We start from the raw sequence: 20373 nt of genomic DNA, 5'->3' as shown, positions 1-20373 counted from the left end.
GAGCTAGAGCAACGATGTTTTGGATCCAGACTTCTGTGATATGTCACTGCTACAAAAATATTTCAAAACTTCGCCCCGCCCACTTCCGCCCCCACAAAGGACGAAAATCTGTGGCATCCACATTTTTAAAGATACGATAAAACCAAAAACGCAGAATCGTAGAGGATGACTATATGTTTTAGAATGTAAGATCTCAACCAGATCGTATAATTATTATAGCCAGAATCAAGAAAACAATTTCATTCTTTCTTGCTCTGTCTCTCTCTAACACACAGGTTTCATGGTCGGTTTTTCCAATTGCAAAATATGAGTTCAAGGATCTCAGAACCTATAAGAGCCAGAGCAACCAAATTTGGTATCCACACTCCTGTGATATCGGACCTTGACCGTTTCGTGTCCAAATTTCGCCACACCCCCTTCCGCCCCCGCAAAGAACGAAAAACTGGGGCATCCACAAATCTCAGAGACTATTAAGGCTAGAGTAACCAAATTTGGTATCCGCACTTCTGTTAGATCTCACTATAAAACGTATATCTCAGAATTTCGCCCCCCCCCTTCCGCCCCCACAAAGGACGAAAATCTGTTGCATCCACAATATTGCACATTTGAGAAAAATAAAAATGCAGAATCATAGATAATGACCATATCTATCAGATTGCTGAATCTGGACCAGATCAGATAATTTGTATAGCCAAAAGGAACAAATCAATTTGCACTGGCTTCGCAGCGCCCGACGTCACGCTCAGACTGATTTTCTGTCTCTCTCGCACGCACTCTTTGTCGTGTCGTTTAATATTAGCTGCGTCTGCCGGAGGAGAGCCATACTGACTTAGTATCGGGTATAACTGTAGAGTTGCGGTGTCCGCAGCAACTCACAACGTTCCCCCTCGTTTTTTCTTGTGAACTGCTAATTTTTATCGACTCCGTGTTGCATGTGGCAGCGGGAGAGACAACATTTGCATAGTAGACAACAAACTGTCGCCACTGGTGGCCCCCCTTCCACCCCTCCGCTCCTCCTCCTGCCCGGACGCACAGAGAAATATCGTAAAATATGCAAATTCATTGGAATATCATAAATATTCATGTATCTTGTATCTTGTATCTGCTACGTTCTTTTCTTGTCTCCAGCTTCTTTTCTTGTTGCATCGAAGCCTCCCACCGTTTTTTTGTTGGTTTTTGTTTTTTCGTTTTTGAATTTGTTAATCTTTTGTAAATGGATGTTGCGTGACTGGACTCGACCCAAAGACCGGCTGTAGGTCCGTTGTGGCAACAATTAAACTCAATTAAGGCATTTCTCTCGTTGCGTTGCTTCTTTCTTCCATTTAAAAGTTGGAATTTCTACGAAAGCGAACGCACAAATCTGACTAAATTATAATTGTTTAATTTGATTCAATGAACGGCAATTGAGGCCCAAAAAGCCACAGAACAATTTCAGAATTTCCTAGACTTAATTCATATTCAATTCATTAAATTTTCGCTCTTAATAAAGCACTTTTTCGCTCTTTAAATGCAATATTTTTCGTGCATTTATATTTATTCTGTTCTTAAATTTTAATTTGCCTGCGAGTGGGTTTTTTTTTAAGAAATGGTGGGATGTGGGGACGGAATGGTTGGTGCATAATGCAAATATTGCAAAAAGGGTTTTGTACTTTTTTGTTGTGACTCTTTTTGCCGCAGGAAACAAAGGAAACGAAGGCGAACGACAGTTTGGCAAACAAAAAATCAGGGGGGTGGGGGTTCCCAGTGGTAGTATTTACCAGCAGACGGCTAGAGAATGTTCTTACCTTCTGACGGGGCATATTAGATTCGTGCAACAGCCAGACGAAAGCCCTATAGTCGAGATATAGAGATATAGAGTCGAGATTCCAGGTTACTGCTATTTTCAGAGCTTTTCCATCGTGATTTTCAAAAGAAAATTAGTTATAGCCGATATATTAATCAATTTTTTATAAGATTGGCTAATTTTTAAAAGGTTGAGTTTATTGCACTATATTTTACAATTTTTTGAAAGAAAAATGTTACAGAATTTGTTGTACTAAAGTGTTGGCATTGAATGTATTTGAATTGAAGATAATTATATTGTCCATCAGCTGGCAGAATTGGGATGGCCAGAAGGACCCCTCTTCCTCGTCCAGTAAAGGCCGGAGGTTCTTCGTTGTTTGGAAGAAGAGCAACAGAGAGAGAGAGAGAGAGAGAGAGAGAGAGAGAGAGAGAGAGAGAGAGAGAGAGAGAGAGAGAGAGAGAGAGAGAGAGAGAGAGAGAGGGGACTAACATTACGGGTTGCTTTTAAATGATTAAAGGCTTAAAAATGTTCTTTAAAAATTATTTTAAAATAGTAAATGATCCAAAGATAAAATAAAGATATTTCTCAGTATTATTCAAGTTCTTTCCATAGCTGAGAACCCACTCCAATAATGGTTCAAAGACCACAAATGCAAAAAAAGGATAAATGAAAGCACAGCCATAATTGGGGTCTGCTTTCATGAGGCCAAAAGCAAATTACATTTCCATAACAATAACCACTTGAATGCGAATCCTTTGTGTACAATTATATGAATTATTGGTTTTATTTATTGGAGTCAATCGGATATCAGTGCGTGGTGGTCGCCATTCCACATTTTCATAATTAAAACCATCCGATAGATAGCCAGAGAAGAAAGAGAGGAAGAGAGAAATATAATAAGAAATAAAAAAATAAAATTTTTCGTATTTGGGAGCACAGATAACCTCATTGTATGCCCAACTTTCTCCTCTCTTCCCCCCCTGGTTCTTTCCCTTTTGGACTTTCAAAAATGGATCAATCTCTAGACACCCCCTCCTCCCGCTCCCCCCTTCTGTATCTCCCTCCCACCGGCAGATGCCAAAGAAGTGCACAATAAAAATCAATTCGAGCAATAAAGTTTTTAATTGGATCCAGCACCCTGCTGGCTCTCTGCTCTCCGCCCGAGGCCGGGCCATAAAACTCGAAATTGTTGCAAGAGATGTCTCCATTTGATTTAGAGCCAAACGCCAGCCTTAATAGCCAGAAATTCCTCTCTCTGGAGTAATTATGGAATATGTCAAAAAAAACGAGGGGGAACGTTGTGAGTTGCTGCGGAGACCGCAACTCTACATTTATACCCGATACTTAGTCAGTATGGCTCTCCTCCGGCAGACGCCGCTAATATTGAACGACACGAAAAAGAGTGCGTGCGAGAGAGACAGAAAATCAGTCTGAGCGTGACGTCGGGCGCTGCGTAGCCACTGCAAATTGATTTCTTGCTTTTGGCTACAAAAATGATCCGATCTGATCCAGATTCAGCAATCTGATAGATATGTCATTATCTATGATTCTGCGTTTTTATACCCGATACTCAAAATGAGTATTGGGGTATATTAGATTTGTGGTAAAAGTGGATGTGTGTAACGTCCAGAAGGAATCGTTTCCGACCCCATAAACGTATATATATTCTTGATCAGCATCAATAGCCGAGTCGATTGAGCCTGTCTGTCTTTCCGTCGTCCGTCCGTCTGTCCGTCTGTCCGTCCCCTTCAGCGCCTAGTGCTCAAAGACTATAAGAGCTAGAGCAACGATGTTTTGGATCCAGACTTCTGTGATATGTCACTGCTACAAAAATATTTCAAAACTTCGCCCCGCCCACTTCCGCCCCCACAAAGGACGAAAATCTGTGGCATCCACAATTTTAAAGATATGAGAAAACCAAAAACGTAAAGTTGTAGAGAATCTGAATTGGATCGTATTATTATTATAGCCAAAATCAAGAAAACAATTTCATTCTTTCTCGCTCTGTCTCTCCTAACACACAGGTTTCATGGTCGGTTTGCCAATTGCAAAAATTGAGTTCAAGGATCTCAGAACCTATAAGAGCCAGAGCAACCAAATATGGTATCCACACTCCTGTGATATCGGACCTTGACCATTTTGTGTCAAAATTTCGCCACACCCCCTTCCGCCCCCGCAAAGGACGAAAATCTGAGGCATCCACAAATCTCAGAGACTATTAAGGCTAGAGTAACCAAATTTGGTACACACACTCCTTTAAGATGTCACTATAAAACGTATATCTCAAAATTTCGCCCCACGCTCTTCCGCCCCACAAAGGACGATAATCTGTTGCATCCACAATATTGCAGATTCGAGAAAACTAAAAACGCAGAATCATAGATAATGACCATATCTATCAGATTGCTGAATCTGGATCAGATCAGATCATTTTTATAGCCAAAAGGAACAAATCAATTTGCAGTCGTCACGCTCAGACTGATTTTCTGTCTCTCTCGCACGCACTCCTTGTCGTGTCGTTTAATATTAGCGGCGTCTGCGGAGGAGAGCCATACTGACTTAGTATCGGGTATAACTGTAGAGTTGCGGTGTCCGCAGTAACTCACAACGTTCCCCCTCGTTACTTCTGGAATACATGCACTTGTTTAGTTTTTAATATTCTTCTGGTTTTTTAAGCCTTTTGAGCTCTGGCTTTAATTTCGAGCAAGCTAGATTTCTTCTTTTCTGGCTAAAAGTGTCGGCACTGCGAAGCGACTTTCAACCACCTCTCTGGGCCTCGCTGGGCTTCTTCTTTGTGAGCCAACAGTGAAGCATGTTAGAAGCTTATTCATCGGCAGGCCCAGGCGGCCTCCCTTGCGTCTCCCCTTTTACCTTTTCCCACACCACCGCCAACCACCAGCCACCAGCCACCACCAACGAGCCGAGTCGGGGCCAAAGTGGAAATGCAAATATTTGCATGCCCTCGTGGCATCCCCCGCCCATCCGTCCATCCATCCATCCATCCAGTTGGCTTTTGCAGCACAGCATCAATTATTGAAGCGTGTTTACAAGTTGACAGATTGCAGGATGCCTGCCCTGCCCTGCCTTGCCTCAAGTGGCGTGTCCCCAGCCCAGACCCGACCCGTGCTCGCCCCCCTTTTACTTTCCTGATGAGCCAACCCCCCATTAATGTGTCTTTGTTGTTGTTTCAGCACTCTCGTTCACCCTGGAGCCCCAGGATGCTGTTGTGCCCGAGGGCCACTCGGTGCTGCTGCAGTGCTCCGGCAGTGCGCCTGCCCGTGGCAAGGGCAAGGCCACGCCCACGCCCACGCCTGCAACCGTGCGATGGCGGGGACCCGACGGCCAGGACCTGGGCATCGTGGGGGACACCTTCCGCACGCAGCTGAAGAACGGATCGCTGTACATCAGTTCGGTGGAGGAGAACCGCGGACTGACGGGCGCCTACCAGTGCCTCCTCACCGCCGAGGGGGTGGGCAGCGTGCTGAGCCGGCCGGCGCTGGTGGCGATTGCCCGCCAGCCGGACCTCAACCAGGACTTCATCGAGACGTACCTGCTGCCGGGACAGACGGCCTACTTCCGGTGCATGGTGGGCGAGGCCAGCTGGCAGGAGGGCGTGCGGCACTCGGTGCAGTGGTTCCGGGACGACATGCCCCTGCCCCTGGACAAGCTGCGGATGGTGGTGCTGCCCAACGGGGCCCTGGAGATCGATGAGGTGGCTGCCTCCGATCGCGGCGCCTACCAGTGCAACGTCACCTCGGGCAGCGTCACCCGCCTGAGCAGCAAGACCAATCTGAACATCAAGAAGGCGGCGAGCGGGCAGCCGGGCGGCGAGCATGCGGTGGCCCCCTCCTTCCTAGTGGGGCCGTCGCCCAAGACCGTCCGCGAGGGGGACACCGTCACCCTGGACTGTGTGGCCAACGGGGTGCCCAAGCCGCAGATCAAGTGGCTGCGCAACGGCGAGGAGCTCGACCTGAACGACCTCGACTCGCGCTTCTCCATCATCGGTACGGGCTCGCTGCAGATCTCCAGCGCCGAGGACATCGACTCGGGCAACTATCAGTGCCGGGCCAGCAACACCGTCGACTGCCTGGACGCCCAGGCCACGGTGCAGGTCCAGGTGCCGCCCAAGTTCATCCAGGCGCCGCGCGACAAGACCGCCCACAAGAAGGAGGAGCTGGAGCTCGAGTGCGCCATCTGGGGCAAGCCCAAGCCCGTCATCAGGTGGCTGAAGAACGGCGACCTTGTCACCCCCAACGACTACATGCAGCTGGTGGCCGACCACAACCTGCGCATCCTGGGACTCCTCCACTCCGATGCCGGGATGTTCCAGTGCGTGGGCACCAATGCCGCTGGCAGTGTCCAGGCAGCGGCCCGGCTACGCGTCGTCCCACCAGGAGGTAAGTGGGCCCCCCGCCACCCCTCCTATCCCCTTATCCTCCTATCCCCCTTCTATATGTAGTCTCCCAGCCCGGTGTCCAGTATTTGTCCAGCTGTCGGATTCGGCCTGTAAAATGACTCTACGAAATTGAACGCCTAGCTCCACGTACCTCCAGACCTTTCAATTTGTACAAACATTGTCCTTTCATTGTCCTCCTGCTTTTGTAAATTGATTTCATGTGTGTGTGTGTGTTGTGTATTTGTATTTGTATATTTATACCCGATACTCAAAATTGATTTCATGTGTGTGTGTGTGTTGTGTATTTGTATTTGTATATTTATACCCGATACTCAAAATGAGTATTGGGGTATATTAGATTTGTGGTAAAAGTGGATATGTGTAACGTCCAGAAGGAATCGTTTCCGACCCCATAAAGTATATATATGTACGATTAATAATAATGTATCGTTTATTAATAGTGTTTTTCGAAAAAGAGTACAAAGTGTATGATTTAAGATGTGCAATTAATGAGTCTGTTCTTCCGACTTTTTGTTCAACTTTCTGCTTCTACTTCCAACAACCGACTCCCGTATCGATAACCCCTTATCGGTTAGGTCTTTTAAACATCGGTTAAGTCTGGTTATATCGGTTAGGTCTTATCGATGGTATCTTAAGTTCAAATGTTAATTTAGATGGGATAGTGCTAACTGCTTGATACACTGTCCTTTACATTCGGCCCTCCTGCTCATCTTCATCTGTCCCAGATAATAATATATCATCGTTCTCTGAGACAAAACGCCATAGCTTCATATTGTCACTGCTCGTTGCTGTGATATTTGGCCCCTCGACTTGAGCAACCTTTCTGACGTCGTAGCGACCGTTCCGCTTTACCTTGGTGACTTCATATGGGCCTAGATCCTCGCTGGCCAACTTGCGTCCTGCGACGAACTGCGTCCTCTTGATCGCGACCATGTCTCCTAGTCTGTAGCCGTGCTCAGGTCGTCGTTTTATATCATAATTGCGCTTGTACACCTCTTGCGCCTTCTCAATGTTTTGTTTCGCTTGGTCACATGCGAATTAATCGCCATCTGGACCTGTGGCACATGCTTGTACCACTTCGTTGACTCCTGAGCTGAGAGCTTTGCGATGATACCCAAAATTGAACGGTTCACCCGCTCAATTTGACCGCTGCCTCTCGCCACACCTGTCGTTGTACACACATGTTCGACTTAGTTCTCGTTGAGAAACTCGCTGAATGCGTTGGATGTAAACGCTGCTCCTCTGTCGCTGACTATGTGCTTGGAAAACCAAACACAAATGACCAATCGCTCAGTCTCTTCACAACTTCTTCGTGGCCTGTTGACTTAGTTGGGAACAGCCACACAAACTTGTAGAATGCATCTACCACAGCAAAAATGTACTTGTATTGCTTGGCTGTCTCATCCATTGGTCCCAAATGATCAACGTGCAGCGTGTATAGTGGTGTGTCACCCTTGTCAATGCAATGAAGATAGCCTTCTTGTTTGCCCAACTTTTTGCTGAAAATTATACAACTGATACAATTAGTAATCAACTTGTTTACTTTCCGTTCAATTTGCGGAATCCAGTATTGCTGCTGAACTGAGTGCATTGTCTTCGCTGTGGAGAAATGACCAACTTCATGCGATCCTTGAATGATTTCCCTTTCCATCAGCCTTGGAACCACCAATACGTCATTGCCATTTACAGATTTGAAGAGAAGACCTCCTTTAAGCTTGTAGTCTTGATATGGGTGCTGCTTCAGGATCTCAACTGTGGCTTTGATGAAATCGTCATCCTGCTGTGCTTTCTTTATCCGAGCTGTTAGCTCCGTCGTCACGAACATGCATGTCTGCGGAAAACGACTGAGACAGTCCACGTGTCTCATTCTGTCCCCTGGGCGGTGTACTGCTTTGAATGTAAAGTCCTCCATATACAGAATCCACTGGGAAACTTCTCTGGGTATATCTGCTTTCGTTGTTGTCTGCTTAAACGCCGCACAGTCAGTGGCAAGATCAAATTTGATCCCCAACAGGTAGTGACGAAACTTCTTGAGTGCGAGGTATGCAGCTTTGACCTCCAAATAGTAACTGTGACGTTTGGACTCGGCTTGTGTAGTCTTTTTACTCCAATAGTAAATCGGGTGGAAATTGCCATCAAACTGCTGCAACAAAACTGCTCCGAAACCTTCCTTGGATGCATCCGTGTGGAGTTCCGTTGGCGCTTCTCGTGAGTATAAATGTAATACAGGTGCGATTACATGCAGATTCTTTAAGGTTTGTAGCGACTGTTGCTCTGCTTCGCCAATGTTGAAAACTGCTTCCTTCCTGAGTAGATTCGTGAGCGGCCGGGCAATTTGTGCATAGCCAGGGATGAACTTTCTGAAAAAGCCTGTGAGTCCCAGAAATGCTTGAACTGCTTTAATGTCTTTGGGCGTAGCAAACCGACTGACAGCTGCTGTCTTCTCTTTGCCGGGCCAGATTCTCCCGTCCTCAATGATATGGCCCAGAAAGCTAATGCGTGGCTGCATGAAGCTACATTTCTTCCACTTGATCTTTAGGCCAAACTGCGCAGCTGTCTTCAGGACCAACTTCGTCTTCCTCATGCATACCTCGGGCGACGCGGCGTAAACAATTATGTCGTCCATATAAAGCTGCATAATGTCAGAGTTGATTAATTCTTGAAAAATATAGCTTACGAACCGAATGAACGCAGCTGGCGAGTTCTTGAATCCGAAAGGCGCTTTATTAAACTCGAATAATCCCTCCTTTGTAACAAAGGCCGTATACGACTTGCTTTGCTCTTCCATAGGCACATGGAAAAATCCGTTTTCAAGGTCCATTATGGTAAACCACTTAGCCGACTGCAGCTTTTCCAAGACTTCCTCCATGATCGGGACTGGGAAGCAGTCCAGCAATACCATGCTGTTTAACTTACTGTAGTCTACGCAAACTCTAAGTGTACCATCTTTTTTCTTCACGACGACAACTCTGCTCGCTACATTTTTCCTCTGGCCTGCACATACTTTTGCTTTTCAGTAAGCTCATATGCGTCGGCATTTTTTTCGAATATCTCAAACCATTTTTCTATGGGAACCGATTTTCCATCACAATCGCTCACAACTTTTGTAAAATTATCTGGAGCGATCTTCATTTCTCGTTGCTCATCGCAAAGCAGTTTCAAACTTAGCAACTTTATCATTTGATCAATCTTGTCATCAGTATTGTTTTCTGCATTTTCTAAATCTTCCATCTCGTTTGCACTCGGGCGCGACGTTCCTGGTACAGCTTCTTCCTTCTCTCTCTCTTTCCAGTGCAACGGCGGCGGTGTTTGCATCATTTTGCGGCTCTTTTCGACTTGTGTCTGTGTACCCGACGAGTGCTTGTCTTTTCTGTTTATAAGTGTGTATCACACACAACGTGTCTGTGCGTGTTTTTTCTGCTTGTGTACGTACTGCGCACGGACAAGGCGACGCTGCGGCGCGACAATGAATTTCACAATTTTCCAACCGAGGTAAACGACCGATCTTTTATTAAACTCCGTGTCTTCTGTTAGGCTCACAGAATTTGGATTGTTCAACTTAATGTTTATAGCCACCAACAACAACTTTACAACTTTATGTAGCTACAAACAACAACTTTAACAACTTTTCAACAATCCTCTTCTTGCATCAGCTTCTGCTTTCTTCTGTTTTTCTTTTTCATACACTCCGAGCTCTGTATTCGACGCGGACGAGCCCCCAAATGTAAGATTAATAATAATGTATCGTTTATTAATAGTGTTTTTCGAAAAAGAGTACAAAGTGTATGATTTAAGATGTGCAATTAATGAGTCTGTTCTTCCGACTTTTTGTTCAACTTTCTGCTTCTACTTCCAACAACCGACTCCCGTATCGATAACCCCTTATCGGTTAGGTCTTTTAAACATCGGTTAAGTCTGGTTATATCGGTTAGGTCTTATCGATGGTATCTTAAGTTCAAATGTTAATTTAGATGGGATAGTGCTAACTGCTTGATACACTGTCCTTTACATATATTCTTGATCAGCATCAATAGCCGAGTCGATTGAGTCATGTCTGTCTGTCCGTCTGTCCGTCCCTATCAGCGCCTAGTGCTCAAAGACTATGAGAGCTAGAGCAACGACGTTTTATATCCGAACTTCTGTGATATGTCACTGCTACAAGTATATTTCAAAACTTTGCCCCGCCCACTTCCGCCCCCACAAAGGACGAAAATCTGTGCCATCCACAAATTCAAAGATACGAGAAAACCAAAAACGCAGAATCGTAGAGTATAACCATATCTATCAGATTGCTGAATCTGGATCAGATCAGACACATTTTTATAGCCAAAAGGAACAAATCAATTTGCAGTGGCTGCGCAGCGTCCGACGTCACGCTCAGACTGATTTTCTGTCTCTCTCGCACGCACTCTTTGTCGTGTCGTTTAATATTCGCGGCGTCTGCCGGAGGAGATCCATACTGACTAAGTATCGGGTATAAATGTAGAGTTGCGGTGTTCGCAGCAACTCACAACGTTCCCCCTCGTTTTAATCCTGTAAATTTTTGATTTTTTGAGATACATTTCGTGTGATTTCTCAAGAATCCACAAAAGATTATTAAAATAAATAAATGAAAAATATGTGCCACCTTTAAGGAGGCTCCTGCTCATGTCTCTCGGACTCCGTGGAGCATCAGGGATCATATCTTTAAACTAAAAGGCTTTGAGGACGAGTGCAATATTCTAGGGCCCTTCCGAATTGTTTTGTAATTAAGGCCACAGATTTTTGGTCGGAAAGAAAGCCTAAAAGCCTTCACGGAACCGATATTTTCCAAACCAAAAACAATCGATTATTATCGATGATGTTGATACCAGGCGTTACTGGTGCGCTCTCCCCATCGGATCGCAAAGGAGAATCGTCGGTAGCAATTAATAATAAAGAAATGTGATATAAAATGAATTTTGTCAATATAATTTATTAACTTTTGTTTTGTTTTATTTGTTCTTCTTTGTTTCCGTTTCCTTCGACACTTTTCCTTGGCTTATCATTTCCTCGACGCGACATCCATTCCCGAATCCCGTCCCAAAAGTGAAAATCAAACAACGCAAACCCCAAGGCCAGTCCACCAAGTCCCTGCAGACCTCCGGCAGTCCAGTGAAACGACGACGACCGTACAGCTCGGGAGAGCAGCAGCCGCTGCGCACCAAATCGGGGGCCAGCCTGTGCTCGACCGAGGACTTGGACGAGGACGAGGACGGGGACGACGACGCCTAGGACAGTGGGACGACCACGCGGCTCCTGTACTCCAAGACCCTGCTGGACAGCCTGCAGCACTCGGGGAAGGCCTCACGGCCCGAGCAGCCGCTCAACGATCGCAACTTTGGGCGGAACGAGGCCAGCGCCCTGCGGCGGGAGAGCAGTGCTGGGGACAGGGGCAACAGCAACAATGACAACGACCAAGACGACGACGATGACGACGAGTACGACGATGACGAGACGAAGGAGGCACTGATCGCTGCCTACAAGCACGGCGATGATCCCCAGAAAATACTGCCCTCCTGGCAGAGCAACAAGCACAAGAAATCCCAGCCACAGCAACAACAGAAGCTGCAATTGCCATTGCCCCCATCCTTCAATTTTGCGTCCCCCTCAGATTCAAGCGAGCAGGAAGCGAGCGCCAATGCCGCCGCCGGGAGTGGAGTGCCACTGAAAAGTCTGGGCAGCGGACTCCTGGCCCGTCTGCCCAGCCAGCCCCGCGACCTGGCGGCCCAGATAGTCAAGCCGCGGTTCGTCACCCTCAGCTGGGCGGAGCCCCTGCAGAATGCCGGGGAAGTGGTCTACTACACGGTCTACTACAAGATGAACAACAGCGAGAGGTGGGTATCTGATTGCTTCCTGCTTTTGACAGACGGCTGGCATCCTTTTGGCGGAATTAAAACTCTTTTCCGTTTCTGTTTCTGTTTAGGGAGCAGAAAATGGTGACCAACTCGCACGACGACCTGCAGGTGAACATCCAATCGCTGCTGCCGGGCAGGACGTACCAGTTCCGTGTGGTGGCCAGCACGAACTTCGGCAGCGGCGAGTCCTCTGCCCCGCTGGAGGTCAGCACCCAGCCGGAGGTGAACATAGCCGGACCGCCGCGGGCCTTTGAGGGCCATGCGCGCAGTCACAGCGAGATCTACGTGCGCTGGGAGGAGCCAGCAGTGACCAACGGAGAGATACTCAAGTATCGCGTCTACTACTCGGAGGTGGAACACGCACCCGATGCCATAGTCGCCCCAGACCACAGGCTAATCGAACCTTTGAACCCGTTTCAGAACGAAAGCGGAGCTGATTTGTACCACGATAGCACCGCCATGGAGGCACTGCTCACCGAGCTGCGTGCCTACACGGACTACGTGATCAGTGTGGTGCCCTTCAATCGGAACGGCATGGGCGATCCCTCGGCCGAGATCAAGGTGAAGACGTACTCCTCAACGCCGTCGGAGCCGCCCAACAATGTCACCCTGGAGGTGACCAGTTCCAGCGTGAGTATACCCTTTCGTCTCTTTGGGCAGTCTATTACAGTTCACTGGGAGCCACCCGCCGAGGAGGATCGCAATGGCCAGATAACAGGCTACAAGATCCGGTATCGCAAGTTCAAGGACGCGCCGCAGGTGAAGAGCACGCCGGCCAACATACGCTACTTCGAGCTGAGCGGACTGGACCGCATTGCCGAGTACCAGGTGAAGATTGCGGCCATGACGGTGAATGGATCCGGGCCGTTCACGGAGTGGTATCGCGTCAATACGCTGGAGAACGATCTGGACGAGACGCAGGTGCCGGGCAAACCGATTTGGATCAATATACATCCGGGAGCGGAGAACATCGGCCTGCACTGGGGTCCGCCGCAGCAGCCGGAGATCAAGATACGCAACTACGTGCTGGGCTGGGGCCGAGGCATACCCGACGAGAACACCATCGAGCTGAAGGAGACCGAGCGCTACCACGTGCTCAAAAACCTCGAGTCGAACACGGAGTATGTGGTCTCGCTGAGGGCGCGCAATGTGATGGGCGATGGCCCGCCGATCTACGACAACATCAAGACCCGCGACGAGGAGCCCATCGACGTGCCGGTGCCGCTGGAGGTGCCCGTGGGCCTGAGGGCCATCACCATGTCGAGCTCCTCGATCGTTGTCTACTGGATCGACACGATGCTGAGCAAGAACCAGCACGTGACCGACAACCGCCACTACACGGTCAGCTACGGCATCACGGGATCCAGTCGCTATCGCTACCACAACACCACCGATCTCAACTGCATGATCAAAGACCTGCGGCCGAGCACCCAGTACGAGTTCGCCGTAAAGGTGGTGAAGGGGCGCCGCGAGTCCGCCTGGTCCATGTCGGTGCTGAACAGCACCTACCAGAATGTGCCAGTGACGCCGCCGCGGGAGGTAACTGTGCGCCTGGACGAGGAGAATCCCCCCACGGTGATCATCCAGTGGATGCCGCCGAAGCACACGGTGGGCCAGATCACCGGCTACAACATCTACTACACGACGGACACCACGAAGCGCGACTGGTCCATTGAGGCCTTCACCGGCGAGGAGACCATGCTGATGCTGTCCAACCTGAAGCCCTACACCACCTACTACTTCAAGGTGCAGGCGCGCACCAGCAAGCAGCAGGGCAACAACAATGCCCCCTTCTCCGCTCTGGTGTCCTACACGACCACGGCTGCGGTGATCATGCAGGAGGCGGACACCATTGCCAAGGGCATCGACAACGAGCAGCTGCTGTACATCATCGGAGCCACGGTCGTGGTGTTGCTGGTTGTCCTCTTTGCCATTCTATTTCTCTGCCGCAGCAAGCCCCAATCGTCACCGGAGCATACGAAAAAGAGGTAAAGTCCTAAGAGCTACGGACCCTGTCCCACTTTCTGACCTGTTTTTCGATTTGCAGCTATCAAAAGAACAACGTGGGAGTGCCAAAGCCCCCAGATCTATGGATCCATCACGAACAGATGGAGCTGAAGAACATTGCAGACGCACACGGTCACGCCCGTTTGCAGCGATGGGGCCTCCAGTAGTGGGGCCCTGACCCTGCCCCGCTCGGTGGTCCACAGCAAGTACGAGGTGGAGACGCCTGGCGGAGTGCCTGGGCATGTGACCAACTCGCTGGACAAGCGCTCCTACGTGCCCGGCTACATGAGTGAGTAGCAGACCATTGGGTTCTTTGTCCGGATCATCAAACGCCATTCCCCGCCAGCAGCCACTTCGATGAACTCTACGATGGAGCGCCCGCAGTATCCGGGCTAGCTGGCCCAAACGCCCGAGCACCGCTACGGGGGCTACGATGCCAGCTTCTGGTTAGTTAACCCACCCCACACACACACACACACACCCAAAATCTAGTCAAGCACTCGATTCAATTTAGTTCAGAGCAATTCAGAAGCACCACAAAATTCTCATCTAAATTCGAAACAGTTGTTGTGTCTCCGGTCTTGCGAGCTTGGGGATATATAGTTATAGTTGAAGCAGAGGCATGGGCACGAGATCGCGATGGGGACGTATTGATTCCCGTGTGACGGTCAATTTGGTGCGAGAGCCGTCGATGAAGATGATCAAGCTCAATCGGCAGACATTGGAGCGTCGCGTGGACCACCAGCTGATGCTGATGTCGTCGCCGGTGCCGTTTGTTAACTTCATGAACAAGTTCCGCCTGGACGAGATTCTGATCAACCACCAGGCCAGAGGGGTGTTCAGCATGCGCGACTCGGCCACCGTTACCGAACTGGCCAGCTACACGTGGAGCATTATGTCCGCCAGCGACCGTCTGCCGTACACCCGTCTGGCCGTGAAAGCCAGGCAGATTCAGAACGCGCGCAAGCTTTACTTCCAGGGCAACAGCGTCAGTCGAGTAATCGCCAGGAGGGCCCTGGCCCACAACTAGGGCCATAATTCGTTCGAATCAAATGAATTTGTTAGCAATATAAAGCACAAACAAAACAAAACCTTAACTAGATCTAATTGTTTGTCTTTGCTCTCTCCTCCCTGTTGAACTGTTGCAGCAATGCCGGCAATGGAGCCGCTGGCAATGGCTGTGTGTCCACCATCGAGAGTGCCAAGCGCGGGCATCCGCTCAAGAGTTTCATCGTTCCAGGGCCACCGCCCACTGGGGGAGCCACGCCCATTAACAAGCACAGTGAGTATCTGGTCCGTAAAGGCGATCTTGTGGCGCCACTGACGCTCAAACGACCTTGTTTCTTTCAGCTCCTGCCATAACAATACGTCCACAGAACCAGTCGCCCTACAAGAAGCCATCGTTCTCGGCCGCCACGCCAAATCGCTTGCAGGGCGGCGGGTCGGTGTCACACTCGACCGTCGAGATCCAGAGACTGGCACCGAGCACATCCACAGAGGAGCTCAACCAGAAGATGGCCAATCTGGAGGGTCTCATGAAGGATCTGAGCGCCATCACGGCCAACGAGTTCGAGTGTTAACAGTGAAGCGGCACCTGCAAATGAATGAACGATCGAATTACGAGAACTGTAAATACGAACGACGCCGCCATATACATATTTAAGCCTAGATACACACATCCATAACTATAAATAGCATCATAGTATAGTTAGTTAACGATTAAGCAACAAGAAAACTGTGTAAAAACATACAGCCAGTGCAGAAGTGCGTTCATTGTGTGCAGGATTGACTGAACTGGCTGCCTCTCCTGGCTACCACACGACATTTCATATTTATCACACTGCAGCACCTTCATTTCATACGCATGCAGATCCGCTTTATTCTCTAAGTCTACATATTGTATTCATATAGTACATATGCATTAGCATCTGCATCTACGTCTAAGCTAAATTTCGTACTATTTATGTCCCTAGGAACGTAACTTTTATACTAATCTATGTATTGTGTAGTCCACAAAAACAGGAAAAAGGGGATTACAGAAATGTATGCCGATCTAGCCCTGTTTGCCCCCGAATACCGAATCTCAAGGGGAATTCGTTCAACGTCCAAGAAGGGGAATTAATGTCTAGCCTAGACAGCTTTACGTCTTTTTCATTGGGATAGTCCTGCCAACTGATTGACATCAGAAAAACATCCCCCTCATCCAAAAAATTCTCAATAAAATCGAGATTTTGATTGAACAGCAGGTACTACGCCGAAGATATAGCGGCCCAAATGTGTGCTCAAAATAAAATCAAAGCCACCTTCATGTATTTTTCTACAGCACAAGAGTATGCAATATCATACGAGCAAACTCCTCGCCGAACTCCAAATTATCTAGTAAGATGTCGTGCTATGGATGATACTTATGCTAACTCATATCGTAGAGACAGGTATAATTCAAGTTGGATCTAGTCATTATAGCATTGATGGCAAGTCCTTCCAAAGACAGATTCTAGTTGACGCTGTACCGAGACCATTTCCATTCAACCAAAAACCGATTACACATTACGGGTAATGAAGCTATAGTTTAGTGACTTCGAAACCAATGCGAATAACAAATATTGAAGTGATTACGACTGCCTAATGACTATGCGTAGTGTCAGCAAAAGCTTAGCTAAAATGTAAATATCTATTAATTTTCCATTAAACTTCACAAGTCTAAACGATAGGTTCTGTATTTGATATAAATTTGGACATATGATAGCACATATCATATGTCCAAATTTATATCAAATACAGAACCTCTTGCGAAAAACACTGACACTTGCACTCTCCACGTTTTTTCAGTGGCAAATCGTAGTTGGATCTTATAGTCGCCTTTGGGGAGTGGTAAAGTTCTCAGCAAACCGTCTGTGAATTCCAAATTATCCAGTATGATATCATGCTAAATGATGGCAATAAATGGATCCAATTAAAACTGTTTCACTTTGTTGATGATATGCTAACACCCACATTGTATGGACAGGTGTGGCTTAGGTTTGATCCAGTCATTATAGCATTGATGACAAGTCCTTCAAAAGAAACATCGTTCACATTTGCCATGAGCTGGCAGAAATCCTTGCTGACGTTGTACAGAAATGGACGCCAGCCATTGTAGCGACGATACATGCTCCAATTCATCTGTCATAGGCAAACCCCAAATAACCCCAAGGCTCTCGGCCACAATCAGGATTCTAGACTCACCCACGCGTTTGTAACGCGCGTCTTGTGCATTTGGCAGTGTATATTGACTCCCGCGCGTCCCCTGCCGAGGAGATTGAGTTTGCATTTCGAGAAAGTCACAAAGGACTCGCCATACGACTCGCACTGGAGGTGGGTGAATCTGGAGAGCGACCTCCAACCCTCGCACCCCAGAACGGAGCAGAGCACAACAGCTGCGGCCAGAAAATGTCACCGGCCAGATACAAGTGCGTCAAACATTTCGGTGCTACTAATCACACGCCAAATGGACATGTCCTTTTTAAACAAATTTGGTGAAGTCTTCCTTAATCATGCTATATATCATTGCTTTCAGGTGATTACGGGTGCATCCATGGAGATCTAATGAGTTTATTCGGTGTTTAAAAGGCCCGAACTAAAGCGCATCCGCTATAGCCTTAGCTAAACTGTATTACACTTCAATATTTATATATGTTATATATATTTATAGCCATACCACATTCTTGGGGCAGTAGACAAGTGGATGTCGAAGTTCGCATTGGTAGCAATAGGACCTTTAAAAGTCACTATCTTTCTGCTCCGTTTATACTTCATCTCTCACGAAAACTTCAGTACTTCTTCGAGTGCCATCGTTTTAAGCATGAGAGGTGTCGGATGTAGGAGGAAGGTATCTTGCCACACATGGTATCGGATCCCAAGGTGTCCAAGGATTGGATCCCATTCAACAATAATGAGTGTCGGCGGAATAAGAAGGAATGGTTGTGCGTAGCAATGCTTTGCAGCTGTGCCCCTTGATCCCACCAACAGAAAACTGTTTCAGACCCAAACAAATTTGTTAATATTAGTATGCTAAGTGGAGGAATTCAATAGCTGAATATAAATAAAAACCCCAGACAAATCGTATAAAAAGGTGTGATTTAAATTGGATCGAGTCATTATAGCAGTAGTTATTATATAGGCATTTTGCTATGGGACAGTGTTAGGTACACAAAGGAGGAATATAAATTATAGAGAAAGTAGAAAGAAAGGTTCAAGGGCATCGAATCCGTTTTTCAGGAAACACTTAAAAAATACCTCTAAACTATCACATTAGATTCATTGCAAAGGGATGACCTACCTGTTTGAGGGTTGTTTGAATCGCAACACGGGACCAATCGTAAAAACAGGTTCATTGACAGTAAGAGGGAGGAGAGAGAATATAAATGAGCGAAGGATCGATTTGAGAGGATTTTACATGGTTGAGAAACAGGATTGAGATCGAAGTTAGTTCACATTATCACCGATAGGTGGCGCCACCAAGTAGTAAAGGATAAGGGACGGTCATATTTTAGACTGAATTACCAAATTCGCAACATGTTGCAGCAACATATGCTTAAGAATGTGCAGCTTGGCGCATGTTGAATGTAAATGTGCATCATATTGCTATGTTATTACGTGATCATGTTAAATAAATACTTATAAGATATTTTATTAACATTGAATTGGGAAACAATTTCTGCTATGTTATTAACTGGTCAAGTTAAATAAATACTTATAGGATATTTTATAAGTATAGAGGGTTGAATGGTAAGAGAACACAAATTAATGGAGATATATACAGGAGCACACAAAGAATAAAATTATAATAGGAAGACATAAAAATTAATTAAGCTACTTATATTAAATATACAGCCGTCCCTTATCCTTTACTACTTGGTGGCGCCACCTATCGGTGATAATGTGAACTAACTTCGATCTCAATCCTGTTTCTCAACCATGTAAAATCCTCTCAAATCGATCCTTCGCTCATTTATATTCTCTCTCCTCCCTCTTACTGTCAATGAACCTGTTTTTACGATTGGTCCCGTGTTGCGATTCAAACAACCCTCAAACAGGTAGGTCATCCCTTTGCAATGAATCTAATGTGATAGTTTAGAGGTATTTTTTAAGTGTTTCCTGAAAAACGGATTCGATGCCCTTGAACCTTTCTACTTTCTCTATAATTTATATTCCTCCTTTGTGTACCTAACACTGTCCCATAGCAAAATGCCTATATAATAACTACTCACAGCTAACAGCTAGTACATAAACTAGTAATCTTTCAACAACGATGGATGACCTTGAAATCATTTTTATCCATTCCCAACCGGAATCGACCATAAATCTGGACTCTCAGCCGAGCTCCGTAGACCTGTCCTTGATTTTTGGGATTAAGACCCAAACCTATCTCGAGAGCAACTTGACCTGGTTAAGTGACATTAAATGGGATGATGACGACGATGACCCAAGGAATGCAACGCCTAATAATGATAATCCATCATACATTTTCCCGGATGATGACAACATTTTCGATTTAGTAGATAATCAGGATGATGATAAAAGATCTCAACTCCAGGAACTACTTCGGGATGAAGATGATGATGACTTAATTGCTGCGGTAAAATTAGCTGAGGCGAAATTTTAATAATACGAATACATATTTATATAATAAGAATATTTTATGTATTTTTCTAAAAATAATATAAACATATGTATATAATAAATATAACACATTTAACCACTATTTATTTTAAATGTTTGCTGTTTTACTTTTGATTGGTTGAATTTCACTTCCTCTTATTACAAGAGAATCATAGGATTCGTTTTAAACAGGTTTCTTCCAAGTGAGGATTACATAAAAAGAATAAGTGGATTTCAGGTAGAATAGAGGTTGTAACCTTTCCCTCATATTATTAGATTGACCCAGTAGGAATCGTTTGAAACAGGTTTGTGAGCAGGTACTGTTTGTTTTGGATATAAAAGATTAAGAAGGTGTTTGGGGGCCTAAAAAGATACCATTTAAAAAGGAAACCCTTAGTCCTATTTCAATAGTGAAAGTGGTTAGTTCGATAAAAAAAAAAAAAAAAAAAAAAAACTTAAAATGGCATCAAAAGTTAAGTGCAACATGTGTGATAATTCCGTTGACTTTTCAGAGTTTCAATCTCATTATGAGAGATGCTCTGATTATCGTAATAATGTGGTGTGTGATCTTTGCTCTAAGTCCATCGACTTAATAGAGTTTGATAGTCATTATGAAGCATGCTTGGGACCTAGGAATGCTTTTGAGATTC

At 46.4% G+C, this 20373-nt stretch overlaps 2 protein-coding genes across 2 annotated transcripts in view; both read left to right on the top strand.

Annotated features, from left to right (window-relative positions):
* The window catches only part of LOC117192384 (neogenin-like), a 78518-nt gene extending 62190 nt beyond the window's left edge, over positions 1-16328 (top strand). Inside the window, 9 exon segments of the mRNA XM_033397052.1 lie at positions 4975-6180; positions 11296-12055; positions 12145-12427; positions 12497-14064; positions 14124-14201; positions 14203-14372; positions 14433-14529; positions 15232-15365; positions 15434-16328. Coding sequence (XP_033252943.1) covers positions 4975-6180; positions 11296-12055; positions 12145-12427; positions 12497-14064; positions 14124-14201; positions 14203-14372; positions 14433-14529; positions 15232-15365; positions 15434-15663 — 4526 coding nt within the window. The 3' untranslated portion in view covers positions 15664-16328.
* Positions 14582-15180, top strand: LOC108158410. The gene has a single exon (XM_017290679.2). The coding sequence runs from the start codon at positions 14706-14708 to the stop codon at positions 15111-15113; it is 408 nt and encodes a 135-aa protein (XP_017146168.2). The 5' UTR covers positions 14582-14705; the 3' UTR covers positions 15114-15180.
* Positions 16329-20373: the final 4045 nt, after the last annotated feature.

This window comes from Drosophila miranda, assembly GCF_003369915.1.
Source record: "Drosophila miranda strain MSH22 chromosome Y unlocalized genomic scaffold, D.miranda_PacBio2.1 Contig_Y2_pilon, whole genome shotgun sequence".
Taxonomy (NCBI): Eukaryota; Metazoa; Arthropoda; class Insecta; order Diptera; family Drosophilidae; genus Drosophila; species Drosophila miranda.
The sequence above is the reverse complement of the archived record's forward strand: the minus strand, read 5'-3'. Positions and strand labels throughout refer to the sequence as shown.

Bases quoted from the DNA above. Each gene is read 5' to 3' on its own strand.
- LOC108158410 (XM_017290679.2), top strand. From the start codon at position 14,706: ATGGGCACGAGATCGCGATGGGGACGTATTGATTCCCGTGTGACGGTC.